The following is a 26,399-nucleotide window of genomic DNA, read 5'->3' as shown; positions in this document are numbered from 1 at the left end:
CATAAAAATAAAGTTGTGTCCACCGAAAACTAAAAAATAAATATTAAAAAATTGTCTCGCTCTCTTAAAAAAAATCCATTTTACTATTAACGAACATAGTCCTGTAACTGCTATGAAAAGTGTTACTGTAACGTTTTTTGCCAATCTATTCTGCACCAGCACACACACTGCTGTTTGAAGTACAGGGTTGCAGAGTATGACCAACCTTAACTTTAGAAGAGAGAAGCCTGAACTCTTCCAAAGGTATTACTGTGTTACACAGCAGTTTTACGTCTTCCATACCACTGAGGAAACTGAAACAGTCATTCTGGTCCATGAGTAATGGTATCTAGTTGAGGTTCCAGCTAGCCTTTCCCGTGTTCTAATGGGTTGACCCCTTTTATATTGGCCTTTTTATATGGTCAGTTGGATTTCCTCCTTTGTGAGGTATTTGTTCAAATGTATTGCCCATTTTTCTTCTGAATAGTTGTATTGAACATTCAATATACTTCTCAGGGGGGGATATTCCTCTACTCTGCTTTGCTATCTCACCTTCTTAACAATGTCTTTTCAGGAAAGGTGCTCTTAGTTTTAATACGATATATCAATCTGTTTTCCTTATTGGTAGTACTTTGTGTGTCCCGTTTAAGAATTCTTTCCTAGTCCCGAATTTTGATGGTATTTTTCTGTCTTAGCTTTCACTGTTTAGGTTTTCAATCCACCTGGAACTGACTTAGGAATATGGTATGAGGGAGAGGCCAAGTAATTTGTCAAACTGTCCTAGCACCAGATTAATTTTACACTTACATCAACAACTAATTGATTTAAAAATGGAAACATTTTCTAAAGTCGGTGAAGTAGAAACCACTTCTTCCTTACTTGTAGACATTTGATAATTTTTTCCTTTTTTTTGGGGGGGGGGTAGGAAAAGAGACCATTATAAAAAAATCCACACTATTTTATTTCACTTAAACATCAGAATTTTAAAATTTCATCATAAATATTTTAATCAATTGGCATAATACTCTTGAATTTTGAACCACTTTAATTGTAAATATTAAATTTTTTTTAAAGCTAGAGATAATTTCTACTGTTATCTTGTCTCTACTTTTTTTGTTTTGTTTTGTTTTCTCAAGTAAAAACTTTCTCGAGTAAACACCAATGACTTTAAGAGTGGTCATCTAACAGCCTGGTTTTCTCCCCTTAAGTTCACCCCATATTTCTAATAGTTTGTATGTATCTTCACACAGAGATCTGTTGGTTTAAATTCAGTATGTGGAAAACCAAAATATTAATCTTCCATTCAAACTGGGTAAGGATCATCACCCTAGTCCTTAAGATCTGACTTCACTTTTTCTTGTCTTCTTACCTATGCTAACTAAATTAAATTTCAATATTTTTTTCCTTCATTCCCATCACATTTTTTTTTTTCTTCTGGTGCTGGGTTTTGGACCCCAGGGCTTCCTGCATGCTAGGCAAGCGCAATGGCACTGAGCTACCTTAGCAGTCTCCATTGCTCCACTCAGTCCAGGGCCTCTCCACTTCATCTTTACATCAGGGTTAAAGCCCCTGTATCTACTCATCAGTTAGCAAGCATATAACAAGTGCCTGACTAGGGAAGATGCCATTCTGTCCATTGTCAATGACACAGTGTGTGCTGGAGTCCATTATCTAGGGCCATAAGAGCCACATAGGTGCCTCCCTTCCTAACTCCACATCCAGTGATGTCACATTATTAGCCAGAAAGCAACAATGGTGGGAGTATAGACAGCAAGCAAACCATCTGACAATAGAAATCAAGATTCATCTTCTCACCAGCCAGACCAGCTGTCAAACCTTTACAGAGAACTGCTGGATAAAGAGATGACTAAGCCTGTCCCTCCCCTCCCTGAGGTGGTGGGTACAGATAACTAGTTGTGTACCCTGAAGTGCACTGAGATATGGGACCAAGAGAGTACTATGGAGTAGAAAGTGGCACCAGGGAGGGCTTGTGGTCAGCTGTGGGGATCAAGCATGGAAAACAGATGGGGAGAATGTGCTGCAGGTTGTGGGAATAAACAAACACAGTTTGAGCGTAGCGAGTCTTGCTATAGAACGTCAGCAGTCCTGGATGAAAATGCATGAGGTTCAGGGACCAGATAAAGATTCAATGTGGCTGAAGCAGGATGTGTGGACAAGTCTGAGCAGGGGCTGTGGAAGGCCTGTCCTTGGGTCTGGACTCTGTGGACAATGAGAAGCCACTGAAGGTCTGGAGTCAAGGGTGTGTGCTAGTTTGCCTGGTCTGTGACAGTGCTGATATGCTAATGAGTCAGGACAAATCTTCACATGCTTTGGGATACACCACCATATCAGGGTACGGTCAAGTCATAAAATTCCGTTTAACTGGAGAGGAATTCAGCATTGCAAGAAGACACGAACAGAAAAGGAAACTTTCACCTTATGATCATAAAGCCTAGAAATTACAAGGTAGTCAGTTTTTATATTGATAAACATTTTTATTCTAATATTATAGTAATAATTCAAGTGCAATTTTCTTTGAAAAGTCAACTCTGTTAAAACAAAACTTGTTAAATATCTTTCATCAAACATAAGCATTTTCGTTTCAATCCCCCACAACAGTCAGAGCCATGTAGCAGAAATATGTTTTTAAAGCCTACTACATTTTGTTATTGCTAAAAAAATCTGAATTAGTCATCAAGATCTCAGAAGCAGTGATTAATTAACTCTTGAAAGCTCTACCAGATATTGAGACATAAAATCATGAATCCAGGTATCAGTGTCTGGCAGCGATGTGTCCACTAGATAGACCACTACTTTCCGGTCCCAGGGGTTAGCATGTTCAATAACCGTCTGCACCAGTGCCACCAGAGGTTTCTTCTCCACATGATTTCGAAACACCATTGAAGCCTCCTCAGACCACTGGCTGCACTTCACTCCTAGGGGAAAGACAGGGAGCAGGGGAGCAGTGAGGTGTCAATGGCCTTTCTTTGATCCATTATCCTGGAAAAACATTCAGTCAATTCCAGAGTAACTTGAGCATCCCAGATTAGACCTGTCTACGCCAGAAGATGGTTGCAGAACAATCATAAACCCGTCCAGCTTATAGTTCTACTCTAGTGGAGCCACTTCTATAAGCCTTTACCTACAAACACGAGTTTACTTTGAGATGCTACTCAGGAGGCTGAGACAGGAGGATGATAAGTTCAAGGCCTTAGCAACGTAGGGAGGCTCCAAGCAACTGAGTGAAACCCTGTCTCAAAATAAAAAATAAAAAGGGCTGAGAATGTGCTTGGTGGTAAAGCACCTCTGGGTTCAATCCCCAGTACCGCCCCCCCCCAAAGATTACACACATTTCCCTTACATAAAGTCTATGTAAATTTAAACTAATAATTGACATATCCAGGGGAAATAAATGTCAATGATATTAGTGAAATTTTTTTCTAAGTTTTTTTTTCCTGATGGACCAAATATAGTTTAAAATAGAAAAGACTGATATCTGATCTATTTACAGTATAGTTTTTAAAAATTATACCCAGCACCATGGAAAAGACCATGCATTCAAAGTTAGGATATGTGTTACTATTCCCAGCTCTTCCTCTATCAAGTGGTATGACCCTAAACAACTTGGCTCCTCTCTCAGGCCTCAGTTTACCTATCACAAAAGAAACTGGTTTGCCAGATGAATTTTAAGCCCTGTGCATCTTTTAACTTTTGAACTTGAGATCAAGTTAGAGAATTCTATGTAAGATCTGAAAATGAAATTGAGATAAGAAAAAATATTTTTCAAGAAACTATTAATATAAATTAAGACCACATATATTAGATTAGACAAACTATGAATTATGTCCCAAGGAATGAAAGTCTGGGGGTTTTAGATATAATTTTAGAAGACTTGTTATCTACATAGCAAGAGGGCTAAAGACTTGGATTATTAAGAATTTCCCACGAGAAGTTTAGAAGTCTCATCATTATCTTTAGCAGCTTTGACAATTTTTGAGAGCCATGTTACTTAAGAAGGAAAAAGGTAACCCTTCTAGAGCCTGATCAGTAAGGTAAGGAATGACCCGATAGTGCGGCTCCTTTACTTTATGATCCAGAAACTGAATGCACACCCAGGCAGAACTGCTGCAAAGGATGTCATGTTATCCTTGAAGACAGAGTGAAGCGATGACTCATTGGGAGCCTTGGGAGGTAAGCACCCAGGGACCCCTTTTGTGAGTGGGTAAGGGATTTGGCCCAAGGACCCTAGAGAACCTTGAAGTACTTTCATTTATACACTCAGGACACCCTGTGGATTCCACTTAGGTTCCAAAATTATTTGGTTAGAGGGGTATTCCCAAATTTCACAGGGCTTGGGTGGATGTGAACCAAGTCTACCAAAGTAATGACGTCAATGGCAATGTCCCAACAGGTGACTCCCATGAAACTCTCAGTCTACGTCACTCCTCTCTCTAGCGGGTGCCTGCGCGTTTGAGCAAGAGACACTCCATCACGTCCACTCTAGCTGTTTTCCTCCCTTCGGATGAGTCATCTGATGCTCAGAGTTAAGAGCAAGTCTGTAGGAAGAAAGGCTTAGCAGAGGTGAGCCTAGAAGAGGAACTGGGCTTGGAGATGGGATCCCAGAGCAGCACTGAGTTTCTGTTAAGTGTAAAAGAAACATGCGTTTGTGCAGTTTTAGTCTACAAGGGGATTTCATCCGCACTTGCTCATCTGACCCAACATTCAGAGACACAAGGAGGACGGAGATTGACTGTTATGGAGACAGGCTGAGCAGTTAAGGGACCCAAATCCAGGTCTGCTACACCTTACTCTCCGAGGAGGAAGCACACAGTAAAACAAGGCGAGCACAGAGAGGCAGACTGCGGGGTCAAGGCTGTGGGCCTGGGGTGGTACTTCTCTCAGCTGCTCTTTCCTGATCTGCATTATAGTCACAGTAACAGGACCAAGACTCCCAACAGGGAGAATCTAATGAAGTGGCTGGCAGAATTTCTGCATTTTGGCTCGGCATGCAAGAAATTCAGAAGTTATTGTTTCATCTTAACAATAAGTAAAATGTTAAAAACACTGAAAAGTAGGGTCACAGAGTAGTCTTTTGCCCCCTAAACTGGAGAGACAGGCAGATACTGTGAGTCACAATTTGCTGGAGCACAAACCAATGACCAAGAGGCAGAATGAGGAACAGCTGGAGGCCTGTAGAAAAGTCTGAGAGTTTTCCCTCCAAGAATATGACCTCCTCTCTCCAGGTTCTCACAGTGAACAGCAGAGAAAAGTCCCCTTGGGCTTCTAGTAGGGGGTGGCTCCTAATAAGCCCTGTTCTCAGGAAAAATGGTTCTAATAGCACCTGACCGCATGCTGGGGTTCCACTAGAGCCTAATCCACCTGGAGAAGGGAACTGTCCAACTCCTCTCTCCTCTAGCCACCCTACCCCACCTAAGGGGAAACCCTGAGAAGCTCTGGGCAAGTTCACAGCTGGGGCAGAGGCTCACCAGATTCAGCCCTAGCCATGCATGGGACTGCAACCCCCACACCACCTTGCCATGGCATTACCAAAGGCCTGTTTACCAGAGCTCCTTTCCCCAGGACACTGTGTCCACCTTTCACAAGTCATGCCAAAGGCAAAAAACGCGGTTTGAAGAGATTGAACAAGCATTAGAATCAGACTCAGATATGACAGGAATGCTGGAAAGATCAGACCAGGAATTTAAAAGAACTATGATTAATATGCTAAGGGCTTTAATGGATGAAGTGGACAGCGTAAGGACACGTGGCTGGGGCTTGGGGTAGCTCAGTGGTTGCTTAATGTGTGTGAGGCCCTGGGTTCCAGCTCCAGCACTCACACCCCAAAAACCTATGCCCTACCCGATGGATGACAGAAAGATGTAAATTTTAAGAAAAAATAAAGAAGAAAAGTTAGAGATCAAAAACACTTGGAATGCCCCTGTCCCAACAGGCGACTCCCATGAAACTCCCAGTCTACGTCACTCCTCTCTCTCTAGCAGGTGCCTGTGTAGACTGGACAAGGCTGAGGAAAAAAATCTTTGTTCTTGAGGATGTGACAATAGAAACTTCCCAAACTGAAAGGCAAAGAGAAAAAGGATGAAATAAACCCACAACAGAATATCCAAGAACCAGGGGACAACTACCCACGGTGCCACAATGTGTATGACGGGAAACTGAAAGAGAAGAAAGAGAAAGGAATGCAACTATCTGAATAAATGACTGAAAATTTCCTCAAATTAGTGTCACACACCAGACCATAGGTCCAGGAAACTCAGAACACTGAGGAGGCTCAATGTCCTCTCCAAAACATCAAGGCATATCATGTTGAAATTTTAGGAAATCAAAGAGAAAGAAAAATCTCAAAAGAAGGCAGAGGGGAAAACCACCTCACCTACAGAGGAACAAAGAAAAGAATGACATCTACCTTCTCAGAAACCATGCAAGCAAGGAGAGTGGAGTGCTGAGAGAAAGAAACCCACAACCAGAATTCTGTATCCTGTGAGATTACCCTTCAAGAGTGAAGGAGAGAGGCTGGGGTGGAGCTCAGTGGCTGTGCTTGCCTAGCAGGTGAGAGGGCCCAGGTGCAGACTCTGGGACCACCTAAAAAATAAAACCAAGCCAAACCCTGGAAACTGGAGGAGTCTGGTACCAGTAGGCACCTTGGAAGAGATGTTAAAAGAAGCTCTGCAAAGGAAAGGAAAAGTAAACTTGGATCTACATAAAGAAAGGAAAAGCATTAGAGAATGAATAAGTAAAGGTAAGATTTTATTTTTCTTACTCTCCACTGATCTAACAGATAACTGTTTGTTCAAGATAAAAACAACAGCAGCATATTTGGTTATATATGCCTGTACAAATAAGTGAAATGAGTAGCTGCAATAAGGCAAGGACAGGAAGAAGGAACTGTTTGGTTATAAGGTTGTTATTACAAGGTTGTACTACCTTTGAAGCAGGATAACTATTAAAAGTAGATTTGGGGGGCTGGGGTTGTGGCTCAGCGGTAAAGTGCTCGCCTCACACGTGCGAGACCCCAAGTTTGATCCTCAGCACCACATAAAAATAAATAAGTGAAATAAAGGTATTGTGTCCAACTACACCTAAAAAATAAATATATATAAAAAAGTAGACTTTGGAGTTGGGGATATGGCTCAGTGGTAGAGTGTCTGCTTAGCATATGTGAAGCCCTGGGTTCAATTTCCAGCACCACAGAAAAAAGAAAACAATAGTCCAGTTAGATTACTTGTAAATGTGTACGTCAAACTCTATGGCAACCACTGAAAAAAGTAAAATAGAGTAAAAGAAATAGGATTGATATATTAAGAAGGGAGAAAAATAGGACCATTTAAAATGCTCAATTAAAATCAAGAAAAGCAGAAAGTGTGGAAGACAAAAATAAGACCAATTATGCCTAACAAGCATGAGGCCCTGGATTCAATCTCTGGTACTATAAACAAACAAACTCAGAACATAGACTACAAATGAAAAAAAGCAATAAATATGGCAGGTATCACTCAAACCATATTGATAATCACTTTAAATGTTACTAGTCTAAATACACAAATTAAAAGAGATTATCAGAGTGGATCAAGACACAGACTCACTTATATGTTATCAAAAATAAATCCATTTTAAAGACAATATAAAGAAAAGTAAAGGGCTGGAGAATGATATACTATGCTGATATTAATTGAAAGAAAGCAGAAATAGGTGTAGTAATTTCAGAGAGAGTGGACTTCAGTGCAAGACAAAGAGAAGCATTACATAATGGTCAAGGGGTCAGTTCTTCAAGAAGACATTAACAATCCCATTGGGCATGCAGCTAACATCAGAATGTCAACACATGAGGCAAAAAAGGACAGAACTGCAAGGAGATACAGATGAATCCAATGTCACAGTCAGACACTGTAACGGCCACCTATCAGAAATGGACAGATCAGCAGGCAGAAAGTCAGTAAGGACATACTGAACTCAACAGCACTATAAATCCACTGACATCTCTAGACTACTTCCTTCTGACTACTAAAAGTGACATCTATTGGCTACTTCTTCCAACAGTAGCAGACTACAATTCTTTCCAAGCACATAGAACATTTACCAAGGAAGACCACATTCTGGGACAGAAAAAACACCTTAACACATTTAAAAGAACAGAAATCACACAATGTCTGCTCTCAGACCACAACAGAGTTAAATTAGACATCAACACAAGAAGATAGCTGGAAAATGCTCAAACACTTGGAGAATGAATAACACACGAGTCAAAAAAAATATCAAGAGAAATTTAAAAATATTTTGAGTTAAATGAAAATGAAAATACAGCATATCAGAATTTGTGGGATGCAGCACAAGCAGTGCTTAGAGGGAACTTTATAACATGGGATGCACATACTAGACGAGGAGACAGATCTAAGTGGCTTGCAGAGTCCCTAGCACGGAGTAAGCACAGCAACCATTAACTGCCATGCCAGCGATGGGGATGATGGTTTCAGGCACTCATTCCTCACAGGGACTCCTTCTCTGGGAAGTTGGATGATCATGTTTGACAGAATGTGTAATTAGCAAAACTTAAGCATTAAAAGTGAAAATGAAACAAGTAACCATTAAATCTCAAAAAGCTACTTAAGAGATTTGAGTCCAAAGCTGACTAACTGGCACCAAGTCATGTGCAAAGCATCATTTTTGCTTTATTTCTCGTTATCACGAGAATGTCCTTTGAATTCTAGTAGAAAGAGACAGACAAAATGTCAAATGTTTCAAAATAAGGCAATAAGTAGCTTTCTAACAAATAAGAATCTAAGATATAATTTCTTTCTGAGATCAAATCACTCTGTCCCCGTGATACATACTGGGCTAAGTGGGGCTGAGGACTACAGGCAGTAGCAAAGAGATCAATCAGGATGGCACTGTGTCATGGTCACAATGCCCCCTATCCCAGTGTGGCAGGACACAGAGAGCCAGCTGACTCCCAGTGTCTGCCCTCCTCAGGCCTCCTGGCCTCAAAGTCCTCTGCTGATGCTGACAGGCCTTTGGGTCGAGCTCCATCCAACAGCTCATGCTCTCTAATGGTGGGAGCTCACTAGGAGCCACCCACATCTCCACTGCTCTCACAAAAGATCAAAGGAGAACCTCATTAGACGGGACTGCGAAGAGGCATCACTGAACACTTACTAAATCTAGTACCAAATTTGAGGCCAGCTTTGATTTAATTATTTTTTCTAGTGCTGGGGAAGGAGCTCATGCATGCTAGGCAAGTGCTCTGCTACCAAGCCACACCCTGAGGCCCAGCACCTCACATTTTAATGTCAAGAGGCAGGTGTGAATGTGGCGAAATTTCATACTATTGCATGCTGTCAGTTGTGATGCAAATTGGAAACTCACTTGGCCATGAAAATGACCCACCAGTGTCATATGATTGTGTAATACTCCACTGGGTAAAGTATAATTTATGCAACAAATAAACTTGTGCGATAATAATAATGAAATTGTCTCCATTTGATTATTAGATTGCTTCAATTGTGTTTTTGTTTTTGCTAGTATACATATCTGCAAAGTTTCTCTTAATATTACAGTAAAAACTGTAAATGACCTAATTATTCAACAATAGGGAAATGTCAGTTCAATGGAATATTTTACACCTTAAAAATTAATAGCAGGGGCTAGACGCAGCTGGTACATGCCTATAATCCCAGCAATGTGGGAGGTTGAGGCAGGAGGATCACAAATTTGAGGCCAGCCTTAGCAGGTTAGTGAGATCCTGTCTCAAAATGAAAAAATAATTTAAAAATAAGGCTAAGGATATAGCTCAGTGGTAAGTGCCCCTGGGTTCACTCCCTAGTGCCAAAAATAAATAAACAAGGACTGTGGCTAAGTGGTAGAATGTGTGCATAGCACACATGAGGCCCTGGGTTCAATCTCCAGTACTGGGGGGAAAATAATAATGAGCAAAACCATGAAATAACCACCCCCAAAACTATTAGGGAACAAAATGCTAAAATGAAGAGCAGAATGCAATAATGCACCTGTACTAGGATTGCAGCTTTAAAAATATACTCATGCACGAAACCAGAAACAGAGAATAGGAACGGTAGATATAATGGAAGAACTTGACTGAAAGGTTCATTAAAATTATTTCCACTATGGTCAGGATGTTGTTAGTGTTTAAAAAAAAATACAGAAAAAAGCACCAAAAACTCAATGGGCCAACGACTCTGCACTTAGAACTAAGTACCCAGGACAAAAGGACAATGTAAGCTACTTTGCAGCAGGAGTTCAGCTTCTCCAGAAGTTACCTGCAAGTTGAGCGGTGACTGCCTGGAACGGCAGCTTTCGGAACATGTCCACCAGGGGCTGTACTTTCCTCACGTTGACTAACTCATGCTTGCCGTAGTCCAGCTCGTACACGGAGACCAGTCCATTGGCCAGGATCCCTTTTAAAAGCACCCTGTGCCACCTAGTTGCACATTGGATTAAAAAGAAAAAACACACAAAGTCAACAATGGCTTTAGGGGTAAGCAAACATTTTGTGAGAAAAAGAATAATTAGGGCTGGGTTGTGGCTCAGTGGTAGAGCGCTTGCCTAGCATGTGTGAGGCCCTGGGTTCGATCCTCAGCACCACATGAAAATAAATAAAATAAAGGTATTGTATCCATCTACAACTAAAAATATTAAAAAAGAATAATTAATGCAAGTAATGGTTATCAAAATAGAAAGCTATATAATTGTAGAAGTTTTTAAGGCCATTGCTGCTTCTTTTCCCAAAGGTTACGATTCTTGGCTTTGCCATTGGCTCATCTGATGAAATCTGCTCATTCAGGAGACTTTGCTGGGCCTCACAGAGCTAATGAGGGACACTGATACATAAACCACCAACCATCCTTAAGCACAATGAAACATGCCGTGCAGGACGGTCAGGACAAGACCAGTGGATCCCTTCACCCTGGGGAGACAGAGAACAGCCACACATTTGGTATGTAGCCCATGGTCTGGGAGGTGAAAAGAGAGATGCGTGCAGGACCAGCTGGAGGTGGAAAATACTTGAGATGAAAGCACAGACTGGCTAGGGAGGGCATGGTGGAAAGGAGTGCATGTGGGAATGGAGGAGAAAGCCTGAGACCAGAGGCTAGGGAGAGATCAAAAAAAGCTTTGAACAAAAACTTGACAATTTTATGCCAAGGGAGGAAACTGAAAACCAAAACCAAGCACAAAACCCAACTCATCCCTAAAGAACCTGGATGTGGTAAGAGGGTGGGAAAGAACAGGAGCCTGGTTTCAGATCTGGAATTCAAGGAACCAAAAAGAAATTCACATGAAAATACTTTTCCCTCCCGGGGACACTGATAAAATGTGAAAAACCTAGACTTGGAGGTTAAAATATGAAGTGCCATTTTGAGGTCCTATAGTCTCAATTATATGATTAAAAAAGGATTATTATGTTAAGGAAAGGAACACTCCTTGCTGCACCTGAGATGAAAGTGTCTGTGAAGGTGGTCTCAGTACCTCAATGGTCAGAGAGGGACTCCACCTCAGGTGGAAGGCCCAGTCATTCTCTGGAATGTGTTTGCCAACCCCAAGCCCAGGGAATGGCAGACTTGTTACTGTGACATACTGCTAGGCAGGGGCTGGCCAGCAAACACTTCGAGAAGGGTCTACAAACCACTCAGCTGCCCTAGTAAACAGTAAGAACCTACCAAAAAAGAGGCCAACTTTAAAGCACTCTATGTGACTGGTGGCCACTGGAGGAGTTCCAGGAACCTCCAGACAGGTTCAGAGTGTGACAGGCAGTAATGCACCAGTCTCAGTCCCTAGGGCATTATAATAACCATCATTTGGAAGATAAGCTCTATTAATAAAATTTCTGATCAAATTGAAGAGAACATAGTATGTAGAAATGCCAGTTTGGTAAAAGTTGCTAAGTTGTGTGAGTGCAAAAAGAGACAAAAACATTTGATTTTTACCAACAGCATTGTCTTTAAATTGTACAGGGCAACAAGATGGTGGTCTGTATTTTCAGTCCATAAATAAAGAGGTACAGAGCAGTGGGGAGAAAGCCTCAGAAAACAGATGTGATGTATTTCTATTCAGCTTTTGATTCTCAAAACTAGAAGCTTCATAAAGGCTTCTGTTTTGATTAGATCACCAACTTTAGTGCAAGGCATCCCCTGGAGTTTGTTAAAAACACAGATCTGGGGCTCCACCACAGAGATGGCGGATTCCTGGGGTGATGAAGGAGATCTGTATTTTAAATAGGGCTTCTAGGTGCTTCTTATTGGAATCAATTTGGAAACCACTCTAATTAAAAAAAAATATATCTGAAATTCCTAAGTCTTAGCCTACTATAGTTGGGAACAAGGTATAGTAGTAAATAGTCCTGAGTCTTAAGCAAGATAAACACTCTAACACTTGATACTGTCAGTTCACGAAGCTTTAAAAAAATTTGGATAATCTGTTCTTATTTATAAAACAACACTTGAAACTGGGCACAGTGGCACATGCCTGTAATCCCAGCAGCTCGGAAGGCTGAGACAGGAGAATCACGAGTTCAAAGCCAGCCTCAGCAATGGTGAGGAGCTGAACAACTCAGTGAGACTGTCTCTAAATAAATAAAATACAAAATAGGGCGGAGATGTGGCTCAGTGGTTGAGTGCCAGAATTGAATCCCTGGTACTAAAAACAAAGACAGAAAAACAATCTTTGATTATCTGGGAATAACTTAACAAGTTAAAGTCCAAGAGTTCTTGGGCAGAACTGTTCAAACCCATAGAGGGTGGGTGGGGAGGCAGAGGGCCCACACTACAGGCCTCCAGTTTATCAGTTCTCCTTCCCTGGTAACCCCTTTCCTCCAAGTAGAACCTCCCTGCCATCATTAATCTGCTCCTCCTGATAGTTAACAATGGTTTGTTTTTAAATGTAACTAAATTACAAAGAATTCTGATTAAAGCAAACTTACACAAACTGAATTAAACCCATTTATGCTTATGGTTGTAAATAACATGACATAATGACATAGTAAAAATAATTTTTTGAAGATGAAAACCTTGTGACAAGTAGAGTTGTGTGCTTTTCAAAATGATAATTATACTTTTCACTTTTGAGAGTTACAAATTAGGTTTTCTCTCCCATGAAAATGACATTTATACATGACTATGTTTGCTATCTTAAGGAATAAAAGTATTTTATTAATTCTTAAAATTAATACTTTAAAAATTAATTAATATTTTAAAATGCTTAAAAAATAAGCAGTATGACTTTTTAACCTGAGCGTGGGGTCCCTCTGTGTGTGTGTGTGTGTGTGTGTGTGTGTGTGTTGGGGAGGGGAGACAACTCTTCATGTTCAGCCATCAACGTTAAGCTTGTATGTTCCCCTAAGCGAGCTGGCATGAGGAAAAGATGGGCTGAGGTGCCATTTCCCAGGGCTTCGTGGCATGCATGGACAGAAGAGTGGAGAGTGGAGAGCTTGGGCCCCACAGGACTCAGGGAGGAGAGTGTGGATCCAGGCGTGACAATATAGGAAAACAGACTCGAGTGTTAAACATGTGTAAGAAGTATGGTTCTCACAGTCCCAAGGCCAAAGAACAGTGATGTAATGCACTGGTCTTCCTTATAAAGGGTGGCACACTGCTAGGAAGAAATGTATAACGTATATTGATCTAGACATATCGAGATTCAACAAGTAATTTCAACAGGTTAATTTCTCTTCTGGGAACCTATTCCATAAACATCAGAGATGCAAAGCTTTATTGTTTATAATAATAATCTATTATTACTTCTAATAGTGAGAAATCTGAGAGAAAAATCCTACATAACAAAAGAGAAAAATTATGATTTCTCCATGTGACATATTATCATTTGGCCATGAAAAATATTTCTAAAGAAATTCTACCACATGGAAAAATGTTCATAGCATAATGTTGGAGGAAAAGTAGATACAGATTTCTATATAATAATAATATACCAATTATATAAATATGCATATGAAACTAGAAGAAATACATAAATGATTTAGCAACTATTATGTTTAGGTAGCTAATTTTAGTTTCTTATGCTTTTTTATATTTCATAAATTTTGTATAACATACATTTTACTTTTAAAATAAAAAAGTCAATGAGAAAAATTATTTTCTGGATAAAAGTATTGTGGGAAAACATTTAAACCTTCATTTTCAGTATATAATTAGGCTTTAACAGGAGTATAGTTAACTAGATTTTTAGATAAATGACATTTTAAATATTAGAAAAACTGCACAATTCACTGATTTTAATTCACATTCCAAATACATTTGTGTGGTTCAAAATACCTCTGTTGAGATTAAGAATCCCTGGTATTATGCTACACACTTTTCTTAGGAGCGGAATAAAAAGCTTTGTCCTAGGACCTACTTATTTTCCACTTTTGCAGCATACACTTGGTCTTTCTCCACCGCTATGTGGCGCTCCTCAGACACACTGTAATACAGAATCATCTCTTCCATCAGCACTTCCAGCTTATGTATCTCCTGCCAAGGCTGGATGACAAAGTAGCCTGGGTGACAGGCCACCGGCACATATACATCCATGTGCTCCCCTGGCTTCGACAAGTGGACAGGAGGTGGCAGTTCTTCCATAGAGAAAGAGCTGGTGTGGTCTGCCATGGGCTTTTTGATGACTTCTGGGAAGCTCTTTCTGAAATTCTCTCCAGTGTGGCCTGACAAGGGTGTGTTACCATTTTTGCTGCTGGGAGAGGTGACTGTATTGGATATGGCACTCAAGAACACATCCTTCTGATGCTTCCACAGGTCTGCGTTTGTAATCTGCCGATTAATACTTCGATGAGGATCAGGGAAGTTCTTGGGAGTAAATAAATACACATATGTGATCCCCCTGTTTTCATCCACTTTTGTAACCTTTGGAAAATACAAAAATCAATATAAGAAACCCAAATTCACATTGAATTTTGAGAGACAGTTATAATATTAATCTTAAATATGAAAGCACAGCATTTTGCAAAACATACTGGCTAAAATTCATTTTATTTAAGGTAAGATGAACTGTCTGTCACAGTCTAGCAATAAAAAGAATCAAGTCAAAATAATCTATAAAGCAGCAGCAATCTTATGGAAATGAAAAGCTTTGGGGAAACCTTACCACTTGCTAGACAGAGGTCATTATCACTGAGAAGAGTGGTTCCATACGTCATGATGAGAGCTTTTAAATTAATGACATTCCAAAAAAAAATAGAATATCATGGTGAGTTCCCATCACCCAGTTTCAACAATTACATAATCATGAGGATGGCAAAAGCCCTGGTCACCATTCCAGGCTGGTATACCCTTGCTGGGATGGAAAAGAAAAAGCTCGGACATCCCCACACCCGTGGGTCCAATTCCTTGTTTGGCCTACTGTATGTCCTCACCCCTCACCCTCGCTACATGGAGAAGGGACCTGGGGAGAGAAGAAAAGAAAGCCCACACCACAGTTTTGCACTTTCTCCCAGAAGACGTTCTGACTCCTCAGCCACCTCTGCTCTTTCTGCTATAGGGGTGTCTGTGCAGGAATACCACGTACTGATAACTGGGACAACACTGCCATGTGTCCCAAAGGCTAGATGACTGTAAATGACTTTCATTATCTTCTCTGGTTTACCTCAGTGAGACACTTTTAGTCGCATCTAATTATCAGACAGGGCTAGAAATGAAAAGGCAGGAACACAGGCAGGGATATCATATCAGGAGACATCAGTGAGGCGATCCTTCCACAGTATTTTACTTAAAAAAATGGTTTTTTCCCAGTGAGATAATTCTATTTAAAATAATCCTTTGAGATACTAATGAGATACTATCAGTTTGTTTTGAGGTACTAATGAGATACTGACTATCAGTTTGTTTTTTTTTTATATTTATGATACAGAAGTACCACTTAAAAACTAACCACTAAAAATTTTTATCAAATACCAGAGCTGCAGGAGTTTAACAAGTAGCTTAGAAAAAAATGAGTAGCTGAGAAAACAATATTGTATGACAACTGAAAAATATACAACAGTGTGGAATTAAGCATGCAGCCACATGGAATGCAACCCTAGGGGAACTTTTAGAAAGACAGGGGAATGGTGTTAGCTAGAGCGAATCTGAGATTTCATGCAGACATTTTTTTGAGGACATTGTGTGTTTATATGTTTATATAAAACAATATCTGCATCAGTTAATAACAGAAAACATCATCTTACATTTATTTCTGCTCTTAGAAATAGGAACAAGGTTTTTCTTTTCTTTTTTGTGGTACTGGGATTGAACCCAGGGTTGCTTTACCACTGAACTATACACCTAGTCCTTTTTTATTTTTGAGACAGGATCTTGCTAAATTATTGAGGCTGACTTCCAACTTGTGATCCTCCTGCCTCAGCCTCCAAGTTGCTGGGATTACAGATATGAATCATCATGCCCAGCATGGTTTTTCATTTTAAGATGCAAAAGTGCAGAAAATGAAACAAGAGCTAGTGAAATAAGAAATTTAAATAACCAAAGTTATAAACAAAAGATGTTTATAACCTATTCTAATTTTTTAAAAAAGGACTTATTTAATTATAAGAAACAATTATCAAGAGATATGTCCTTTTGTTGATGACTTAATTCCTTATCACAATACAAAAGTATAATAGAGAACCATCTCTACTATCTTATCAATAATGGGAAAAATTAAATAAATAGTTTAAAAGTAATATCAGGCATACAGGATAACTTCTTAAATAAGAAACAATTAAACCATGAAATATTTTACAGCTACACATGTAACCAATATTTTGAACATAAAGATATGTCCAATGTGAAAGCACCAGTTTACAGTAACAAAATTCTTCCAAACAAACCACTAGCGGCCCTCTGATCAATGGCTCTAGATCCCTTTGTAGAAGCACCAGGACCAGTAAAATAACTAACCTTAATGCTACAGTCGGAGCAATTCAAAACAGAATCTCTTAACCAGAGCACAGCATCTGGTGTCCACATGCCAATAGATTGCGGAAGATCAGCTAAGCAGCACTTTATAGCCTGTGGGGGAAAAAAACACAATGGAAAAGTGAACTTGTACCCAAGAGTAATGTCAACATTACTTTCCTTCAAAAAGATGCTGTCCAGATAGAGGGCATCAACAGCAATAGCAGGTAGTGACCGCCACAGCTCTTGGTTTGAGTGTCGGTCCCTATGTTCCTGGCTCTATTTATGTCACTACTACTACCTTTATTTCTCTTATGAGCCAGGGCCTGCTTGTACCAGGCACTTCCCGTCCCACTATACCTCTGCATGGCAGGCCCTGGGACACCATTTTATAGACAGTGAGACAACTCAGAGAAACTAGTTTGTGGAAGACCACAGAGCTGAGCAGACAGGGTTGGGATACATCTAGACCTTCCCTCTAAGCTTGACTTAAAAATGAAGTTTTTAAGTTATATTTGAAAAAAATATAACTTTTGCAAGGATCTTTCAGAGGCTTCAGCGCTCTACAGTATCTCCTGGGTAGCTCATGGGACCATGTACTTGAGCTCACTTTTTAAAGGATGCCTTGATGAGAACTAGGTGGGGCACGGAAACCTAAAATCCACAGCCATCTCATTTACTCCAAAACTACTGCCTTTCCCCACTTCCCAAGCTTCTGTAGAATGACTGCAGCAGGTAGCAAAAGGTGACCCTGGGGATCCCTTCAGCCTCAGGTGAGCCTTTTTATACCTCTCGGGTTCCTCCTTTCCTCTCTACCCCTTCTTCTCTTGTCCTCTCCCTCCAGTCTGACTCATAGTGCCAGCTGCATGCGGAGGGGAGGGGTCACTCAGGGCGGAGGGAGAGGGCACTATAATATTTGCAGGGGCTGGTAAGTAATGGCGGGAGTATGGGGGGGTCCAATGGGCCAGCAAGTTGGCAAACATGGCACTGCCCATAGGGCAGAGGGCTCAATATTATGTATTACCAAAAGAAAAGACAGAAGTAGGCTTTTGTGTGGAAAAAAAAAATCCTAATTTTAAAATCCTGGGAACTAACTTACATGTTTAAATTATGGTAAGAGCCAAGAGCCAAAACACAACATTTCGAATTAATTTTGGCTGACAGACCATTAGTTTGCTACTGTGACTTAAACCTCTTGGGGAGATGCTGTTAGCCAGAGGCTTGGGTTAGCTAGCCTTTAAGGACCGCTCCCACCTCAATCAGTAGTCTTAACAGATGTTAAATAGTAAATCCAGATAAGATTAACAGAAAAAACATTCAGAACCTGTTGGTGCTGCAGCATAACAAAAACTACTGTGTGCCTTTCAGACTGGCAGCAGTGGGCCACAGCCCTCCCTCCCAGGCAGGGAACCCCTGGAGGTAAGGCTAGCCCTGGATGAATGCTTCACCAAGGAGATGAAGAGGCCAGAACTGTTCAAAAGTACAGCAGCACTTAAGGTCTGTCTGCCTCCAATATTATAACTGAACAAAAGGACTCAGAAAAAGGATTCTGAAAACAGGTTTGAATAAAAGTTAAACATCTGTGTAATAGCTGTTGCTAGAAAAGGCAACGGAGGCCGGAATGAGAGAAACACTAAAAGCCACGTGAGGTTTGCACAGCTACTGTTTTATCACTGAATACTGAGAGCAGGAGGTGTCTTCTAGAAAACAGTGTCAAGGTATTTCGCAATTACGGAATACCAAATAATTCTATTTTAAAAAAAAATACTAATTTTAGGGTTGGGGATGTGGCTCAAGCGGTAACATGCTCGCCTGGCATGCGCAGGGCGCTGGGTTCGATCCTCAGCACCACATAAAAATTAAAAAAAAATAAATAAAGATGTTATGTCCACTGAAAACTGAAAAATAAATATTAAAAAATTCTCTCTCTCTCCTCTCTTTAAAAAAATACTAATTTTAATACAAAATACACCACTTCTCCAAAAAGTAATAAAAAGTCCTGAACAATTTTTCAAGATAATTAAAAATCCTTATCACCTAAAAGTTCAATAAGAGAGGAAAAAAGGGCTGACATTAATCTTTTTACTAAAATGTATGGAGGAAAAGTCATAGAAAATGATTAAGTATGAACATCCTGAAACTATAGGAATTGGTATTGGCATCTAATAATTAAAATGGAACCTCCACCTGGACAACACAGCCTTAATGCCTCAGTGGACCTAAACGCAAACATTTATCAAACAATACTATATAAGTATGACTGGGCTTTCTGTCTAAGTCAGCCAAGTTTTACTTCAGAAACGGTAAACAACCACATTTGGATAAATTTCAATTTTCTTACAAATGAGGACTTTGATCATTGGCAAGATCAAAACTGAGAAAGCATCTCATAAACTGATCACAAACACATCCAAACCTCTTCCAGCAAATCTCCAGGCTTAAGACATATTGTACCTGGGGTGGTATTGCAATCATTTCATGGAGAAATCTAGGTGGAATTTCTCTGAGCTCTGACACTTTTACAGACGTTGCGTTGCCAGAGTCCAGGAACTGAACATCAAGAGCCCGGCTGCTGTGCACATTCGTGATCTGAAATGAGAAAGGTACTGGCTGATTTATTATGCTCCAAAGACCAACATTTCCATGCAATTACATTTTATATAATTCAAAACTGCATATTAAAAGCAACAAAAACTATATTATTAAAATTTCCTCTTAATTTAAAATGCATTTATTTATCAAGTATTCTTTGAAAGCAGAATTGATTTCAACATCTAGTTTTTAATTCACCTAATAATCAATAAACTAATTATCAATAAAATTCATAAGGACAGTGATGTTTACTATTTTCTAATTCCAAGATGTGATTTATTGTAAAATGACTTTATACATTACTAAATATTGCTAATTAGAAGATGTAATCTGTTCTCTAAGATATTAAAACGTGAGGGAAATTACTACTATATTTTAGCAATAGGAAAACAAAGAATGGAGGGAATTCAGAAACAAAATTGTACTCGCATTGTACATTGATAAGTACTGTATTTTATTTGTTTATTTTTATGTGGTGCTGAGGATTGAACCCAGTGCCTCACATGTGCTAGGCAGGCACTCTACCACTGAGCTACCTTCCCAGCCCAATACTATATATTTTTAAAAACACTTTTTATAGCTTTGTCAGAAAACCTAGTAATTTTTATCATTTTGCTAATTGAAAACCTTTGAAACGCAGAAAGTTTTAGAGAGATAAAACAAATTCCAAATAATTTTAAAAAATGGAGAAATGACAGAGTCAATTACTTCTACAGTAATTACTTTGTAATTATTTGTGTAACTGTCAAAAATAAAAACATCATTTAACACAGGATCTGCTTCTCATAATTTCTTCCTCCCTAACTTTCCACACATTGCTAAGAGAATACTCAAACCTTCTGCCTACCTCAAAGGTAGGCAATACATAATTTGATAACAATACATATAACACCAGACAGTCATCCAAGTATCTGGGCATACACTAAGAAAATGTTTTTGTCTAACATGCACAACCCGAAATTTAAACAAAGACACTCCAATTGAGAGAGAGTTTACAAAATGATGCTATGTTTAGTAAAGCCATGAATGACAAAGACTGAGTAACTGCAGGTGGGAGTCGACATAACCACCATGCAATGTGGATGTTGACTTGAATCCTGGACCAGAAAAACAACTTTAGTAGGACAACTTGGGAAATGTCAAAAAGTTCTGCAGGTTAGTTAAGAACACTGTACTAACACTGTTAACTTCCTGGTTTTAAAATGATATGATGATCATGTGAGATGTCAGTTGAAGAGTACAAGGTAAATGGGGCCTCTTTGTACTATTTTTGCAATTCTTCAGAAAGTCTGAAATTATTTTTTTAAAGTTTATAAAGTATTTGTATATTTACATATTGTAAAAGAGCTTTAAGATCTGTACAATGCCACATTCTTTCTAGTGAGTCATGCTTTTGAAGTTTATGGCTAAGCATATAGCACACAAGCCCTGGTCACATAACTTCAGAGCTTGGCCTCCTGACACATTTACATTAATGATAGTAATTACTCCAAAACTGCTTTAATTAATGTAGACAGGCCTGAGTTTTCTTAAAAGGTAAAATCAATTAATTTATTAAAATGTTTCTGTGCAGCATTTAAAAAAAGGAATAGATCAATGGTTCTTATCTTTTTTGGGTTGGTTTGAGAATCTTAAGAAAATTACGCATACTTCCCTTTGCAAATATATAATACGAGTGCACACATATGAACTTTGGATATAATTACAGAAGGGTTCAGGAATCCCACCCCCACACTGAAAGTAGAGGTCCTTGCATCTAGGTTAAGAACCTCTGTACTCAAGGAAAAAAAAACAGAAAAATAACAAAGCTGAGATTTTCGATTTTAGTAATTGGGCAAAATAGATACGGAAGGGAGGAAAAAAGGGCAAGAAGAAAGGAAGATTCAAGAAAAAAATCAGCAACTACAAAAATCTAAGACACACCTTTTAAAAATATAAAAATGATAAAATGTAACCTCCTTTCAAATTTATAACTAAGTTTAAAATTGCCAGGGACTGGAAATAGATGAGTATGTGAATACAGGGCCTCAAACCTGGGCAGGGGGAAAGAAGGGTCTGAGACTCCCCCAGCAAGCCAGATCTCTCAAGGGCTGCACCATCAATGGACATAGACTTTGGAGAACAACTAGGAATTATCTAGTAAAAGCTGAAGCTATGCATTTCCTGTACCCAGTGACTACTTCTAGGTAGATACTCTGCAAGATAGGCGTAGGAAGGTTCAGAGCAGTGCTTTTTACAAGAAAAAAATGACAAGTAATCTAGATGTTCATCATCAGGAGAAGAAAATAATAATACTGGCATATTCATTTTGTTATATCATACGGTGTGAATGTAGATGGACCGGGGCTGCATGCATCAACAAGGGTGAATAACTAATTAACACTGGAAGTGAAAAACATATTTTAGAAAAATCAACACTTTTTGCTATTTACAGAAAAATTTAAAAATTTATTCATTTAGCCACGTTCATTTTTTACTACATATTCTAAAGACATATTCATTATATAGTTCTTGTATCTAGAACCACAGAATTATATAGTTTATACTAGTTAACAAACTACTAAACATATATAGTAAAAGTATATATGTACAGAAACAAATATACTAAAAGCGTAAAGGAATGAATAGGAATGAGAAACACCAAATTCAGCTGGTAGCCTCTCTTGGGCAGGAAAAAAGGGAGATGAACCATTCAGGTTGTCTTTTCTTTCATAAACTAGTGATGAATCCATGTGGCTTATTCCTTTTATTTTAAAACCACGTTTGTATATATGTGAAATGTTTCATAATAAGTTTTTAAAAAGTCAAGTGATGATTTTACCTCCACTCGTAACCACTTTCCTTTGCAATGGAAGAGGCAGATTTTCCCACAGAAGGGTAATGAGACGAAGTACTCAGATGTCATGTGCTACAAAACAGAAACATGAGATACTTTCATTGCTCTTGGCAAAGAGCACATTGCTACACCATTAGAAGAAACACACTGCCAAGGGGGTGGGGAGCTGTTTTATCCACATATAACCCAGACTTCCTCTGAGACCTTTCCTTCCAAGGAGTAAGCCTTGTGGATGCAGCAAACATACAAGGGGTACAAGAACTTCTGTCTTGTCATTTGCATGTTTGTTGATGACAGTGGTTTACTCTCCCTGAGTGTACAAGGCTCACAAATCAGCCCTGTTAACATGTTAGCAGAGAGGTCAACATGATTCATTTAGGCTCCGTCTCCATCACTTACACATGAAGATGGGTGCTGAATCTCACAAAGAGTAGGACAGCAGATGGATGAAAAGTGAGGAGGCTGGGCCAGCTGTCCATAAGGCCTCTTCTTTCCATCTTTTAACATTAAGACTCAATGAATTTAATTCCAAAACAAAAGAAATGTTATCAACACAAATATGTATTACCCATGCCAATGAAATGCCAACAAATTAGGCGTGTAGGTCTTCATCTGCCTCTTCTGCCTGAATGTCTCCTTCCATTCAGGTGAATGCCTCTATTCTCTCCAAAGAAAATGCCTTCAGTGGCTCACCAGAGCCCGGAAAATGTCAAGAGTGCTTTTTACCACCACAGGTTATAGGACATTATGCAAACGAGTCAACAGGGACAGCCTCTCTGGTGGTCTCAGATTTCTCCAAGACACATTAGCCAATTAAACTTAAGTAATGACCTTGAAATAGCTTTAGACACACACACACACACACACACACACACACACACAAATGATATCTGTAACACTGAAGGAGGGGATAGTGATCTGAATACAGATTTAACCTGATTTAGCAAGTATTTTGGAAATATTTATTTTATGTATACATTACTGAATTAGGTACTGTAGGGGATGTAGAAAACTGGCAAGGCACAGTCTCTTCCCCTCAAGAAGCACAGCTAAAATACAAAGCTGAATAGAGTGCTCCAAGTTGCCCAATGCACCTTATAGGTTAGAAGGTAAGGGTTCACTTCCAAGGCAAGGGGGACAGGGCTAAAGTGGCCACAGGGCTTAGTTACTTAGGAATCTCAGCATATTCTGACTATAATGTTCTAATGGATATGCGGAAACAACTTTTGGAACTTAAAACCTCTACTGATCCTGATTCATAAATACACACACACACACACACATACACACACACACATACACACACACGAATAAAACGGTAAGGAACTTATTAGTACAATTTAAATTGCAGAACCACATTTACCATAGAGAGCCTAGTTAGTGGTGCCTGAGAAGGAATATGAGGGCAGAGTTTTATGGTCCTAAATCCCAGGGTTTCTCCTTTGCCTGCAGCGGTAGGGCCAGCTGGCTCTAACAGAGTCACAGGCAGCTGCACTGATAGGTCATCAAACTACATGTTATAAATAACGAAGTCTTACTATATGCCAGGCACTGTACTAACCAGTAAAGCAGCTATCCACAGGACAATCCCATAGGAACACACTGTCATCGTCTCCATTTTAAAATGCAGAATATGGTGGGGTTTTTCTCTTAAAGCTCTGAAGTCTGGGGCTCCTACTTATCTTTCTAGAAATTCTACCTCAAACTATTAAAATTACTCCCATTTCTGCAGTTTAGTGAACTACTTACGTGTGTGATTTTAGGACTAATAGTATGTATGTGTGTGTGTGTGTATGGGGGGAATGTTATCCATTACCTTGCAGTGGAAGTAGTCCTCTATCTTATGCAGAAGGTCATTGAGCTTATTCAGACCCTTACAAGGCACCTGGCAGTACAGTGTTCCATCAGAGCAAATGTTAGTCACTTTGACATTTGTGTACATGGCATCAACCTGGAACAGATAGAGGCACACCAAGAATGCTTCAGAACAGAATGTTCTTTTCTCATAAGGGATATTTACCTAAATATCCCATTTAAAAGTTTGTATTTTAAAATCATCTAACTTAGATGACAGTATCAAATAAAATTATTAAATGTAAAAAACTACATTTAATTACACTGGATCCTTTTCTTTCCAAAAGGAATACCTAATATACTTGTGTCAGGCACAAACAAGACATTTTGCATAGATTACCACATTCCATTGTCTGAAAAGCTAAAAAGGTAGTTAATTTTGGTTTATTTTCCCCACTTATTTAGAATAAGAATTATCCCATAAACCATGTTTTTGCAACATTCACAGAAATGAAAATAAAAAACTCTCATAAAACCAATCCCATGACCAACCTGCTTTCTAACTAATGATCATAGGTCATGTGAATTTGAACAATTTGAAAAACTAAAATTGAGGGCTGGGGATGTGGCTCAAGCGGTAGCGCGCTCGCCTGGCATGCGTGCGGCCCGGGTTCGATCCTCAGCACCACATACAAAACAAAGACGTTGTGTCCGCCAATAACTAAAAAATAAATATTAAAATTCTCTGTCTCTCTCTCTCCCTCTTTCACTCTCTCTTAAAAAAAAAAAAGAAAAAGAAAAACTATAATTGAGGTAAAGATTTAATTTTAGCCGTTTGTCATCAAGTTGTAATAAGACGACAATTCTCAGTTCTGCTTATTCAAACCATTCCCCCAGTGTTTTTATGATGCCTTTACAATGATTATTTTAAAGACCTTGTACTTTTCTTCAGGGTAAATGTTTTGTGATTTATTTAAAAGTTTCTTTCTTTTGGGGCACTGATGTTCTATGCATTTAAAAATGTTAAAGCAAATAATAATAAATATCTTCATGGACTGAATTTTTTCTTTTTGTATTACTTCCCTTCATTATTTGTGCAGAGTAATTTCATACAAAATTAATACATACTCACTGTAGAAACTGGAAAATAAAAAATCACATTCCTAAGTAATAATTACTATTGACAGTTTTTTCTCTTCCAGTCCCTCCTTCTTTTTTCTCAATATTTATGTTATATCTGTATTAATCATTAGCCTAAAATCTGTAACATTTTTTCTGATGATTTTCTCTCTGGTGCATGTGTTTCAGAGGACGAGGGTGGTTAGGGTAGTACCTGCAGGTGAACCTCTAGGGACTTGTCACATATGGCCTTCAGGCAGGTGGCATTGATGTTGATATCATCATCTCCTGAGGTATCATACAGAACAACGAGGGGAATATCTGCCTTATCAAGTATCTCCACTGCGAAGATCTTCCCACAAGTTAAAGATTCAACCACCTTCACTAGATCAGAATCGTCGTTTAGAACCTCCAGTCCTGAAAAATAGCAAATGCTATAACAGAATCATCTAAGATGGAGAACTGATTGTGCCTGCTTGGATCACCTACTGGAATTATGAATCCACCACAGAATTGTTAAATTTTATATGGATTCTTTGTTTCACAATCTTATTTTTTTAAAAATTTTTTAGTTGTAAATGGACATAATACCTTTATTAATTTATTTCTATGTGGTGCTGAGGATGGAACCCAGTGCCTTACACATGCCAGGCAAGTGCTCTACCACTGAGCCACAACCCCAGCCCTCACCATCTTATTTACCTTACTCATCTATAGGTTTTTAAAAGTACAATGTGAATACCCTTTGATACTCTAAGGCTGACAATCTTAAAACAAGATGAAAAACTGATGACCAATCAGAATTTCTCCTTTAGGAGAAACAGCCTTCACTTTATATACAAACACACATTTAAAACAAAGAGACGCAGCCAGGTGTGGTGGTGCACGCCTATAATCCCAGCAGCTGAGGAGGCTGAGTTCAAAACCAGCCTCAGCAAAAGCCAGGCACTAAGCAACTCAGTGAGACCCCATCTCTAAATAAAATACAAAATAGGGCTGGGGGTGTGGCTCAGTGGTCGAGTGCCCCTGAGTTAAATCCCCGGTGGCCCCCTCACCAAAATAAAACAAAAAACAGATACTAGAGCACATTGGAAGCTATCGATGTATCTCCACGTACCTGTATAATGTCCTTCCTAAAAGTCTACCCTTGATTTCTTCCAATTTCTAGTTAAATA

The 26,399-nt window shown here is 39.2% G+C and overlaps 1 protein-coding gene across 1 annotated transcript in view; it reads right to left on the bottom strand.

Annotated features, from left to right (window-relative positions):
• Positions 1 to 2,453: 2,453 nt before the first annotated feature.
• The window catches only part of Tdrd7 (tudor domain containing 7), a 67,258-nt gene continuing 43,312 nt past the window's right edge, over positions 2,454 to 26,399 (bottom strand). The window contains exons 10-17 of the mRNA XM_027930982.2: positions 25,439 to 25,641; positions 24,128 to 24,262; positions 22,297 to 22,383; positions 19,338 to 19,472; positions 16,887 to 16,997; positions 14,356 to 14,858; positions 10,269 to 10,429; positions 2,454 to 2,915 (exon numbers count right to left, since the gene is read on the bottom strand). Of these exons, the coding sequence (XP_027786783.1) occupies positions 2,695 to 2,915; positions 10,269 to 10,429; positions 14,356 to 14,858; positions 16,887 to 16,997; positions 19,338 to 19,472; positions 22,297 to 22,383; positions 24,128 to 24,262; positions 25,439 to 25,641 (1,556 nt within the window). The 3' untranslated portion in view covers positions 2,454 to 2,694. The remainder of the gene's footprint in view (positions 2,916 to 10,268; positions 10,430 to 14,355; positions 14,859 to 16,886; positions 16,998 to 19,337; positions 19,473 to 22,296; positions 22,384 to 24,127; positions 24,263 to 25,438; positions 25,642 to 26,399) is intronic.

This window comes from Marmota flaviventris, chromosome 13 (genome assembly GCF_047511675.1).
Source record: "Marmota flaviventris isolate mMarFla1 chromosome 13, mMarFla1.hap1, whole genome shotgun sequence".
In the NCBI taxonomy this organism is placed as follows: Eukaryota; Metazoa; Chordata; class Mammalia; order Rodentia; family Sciuridae; genus Marmota; species Marmota flaviventris.
Note: the sequence above shows the minus strand (reverse complement) of the source record. Positions and strands in the feature narration are given on the sequence as shown.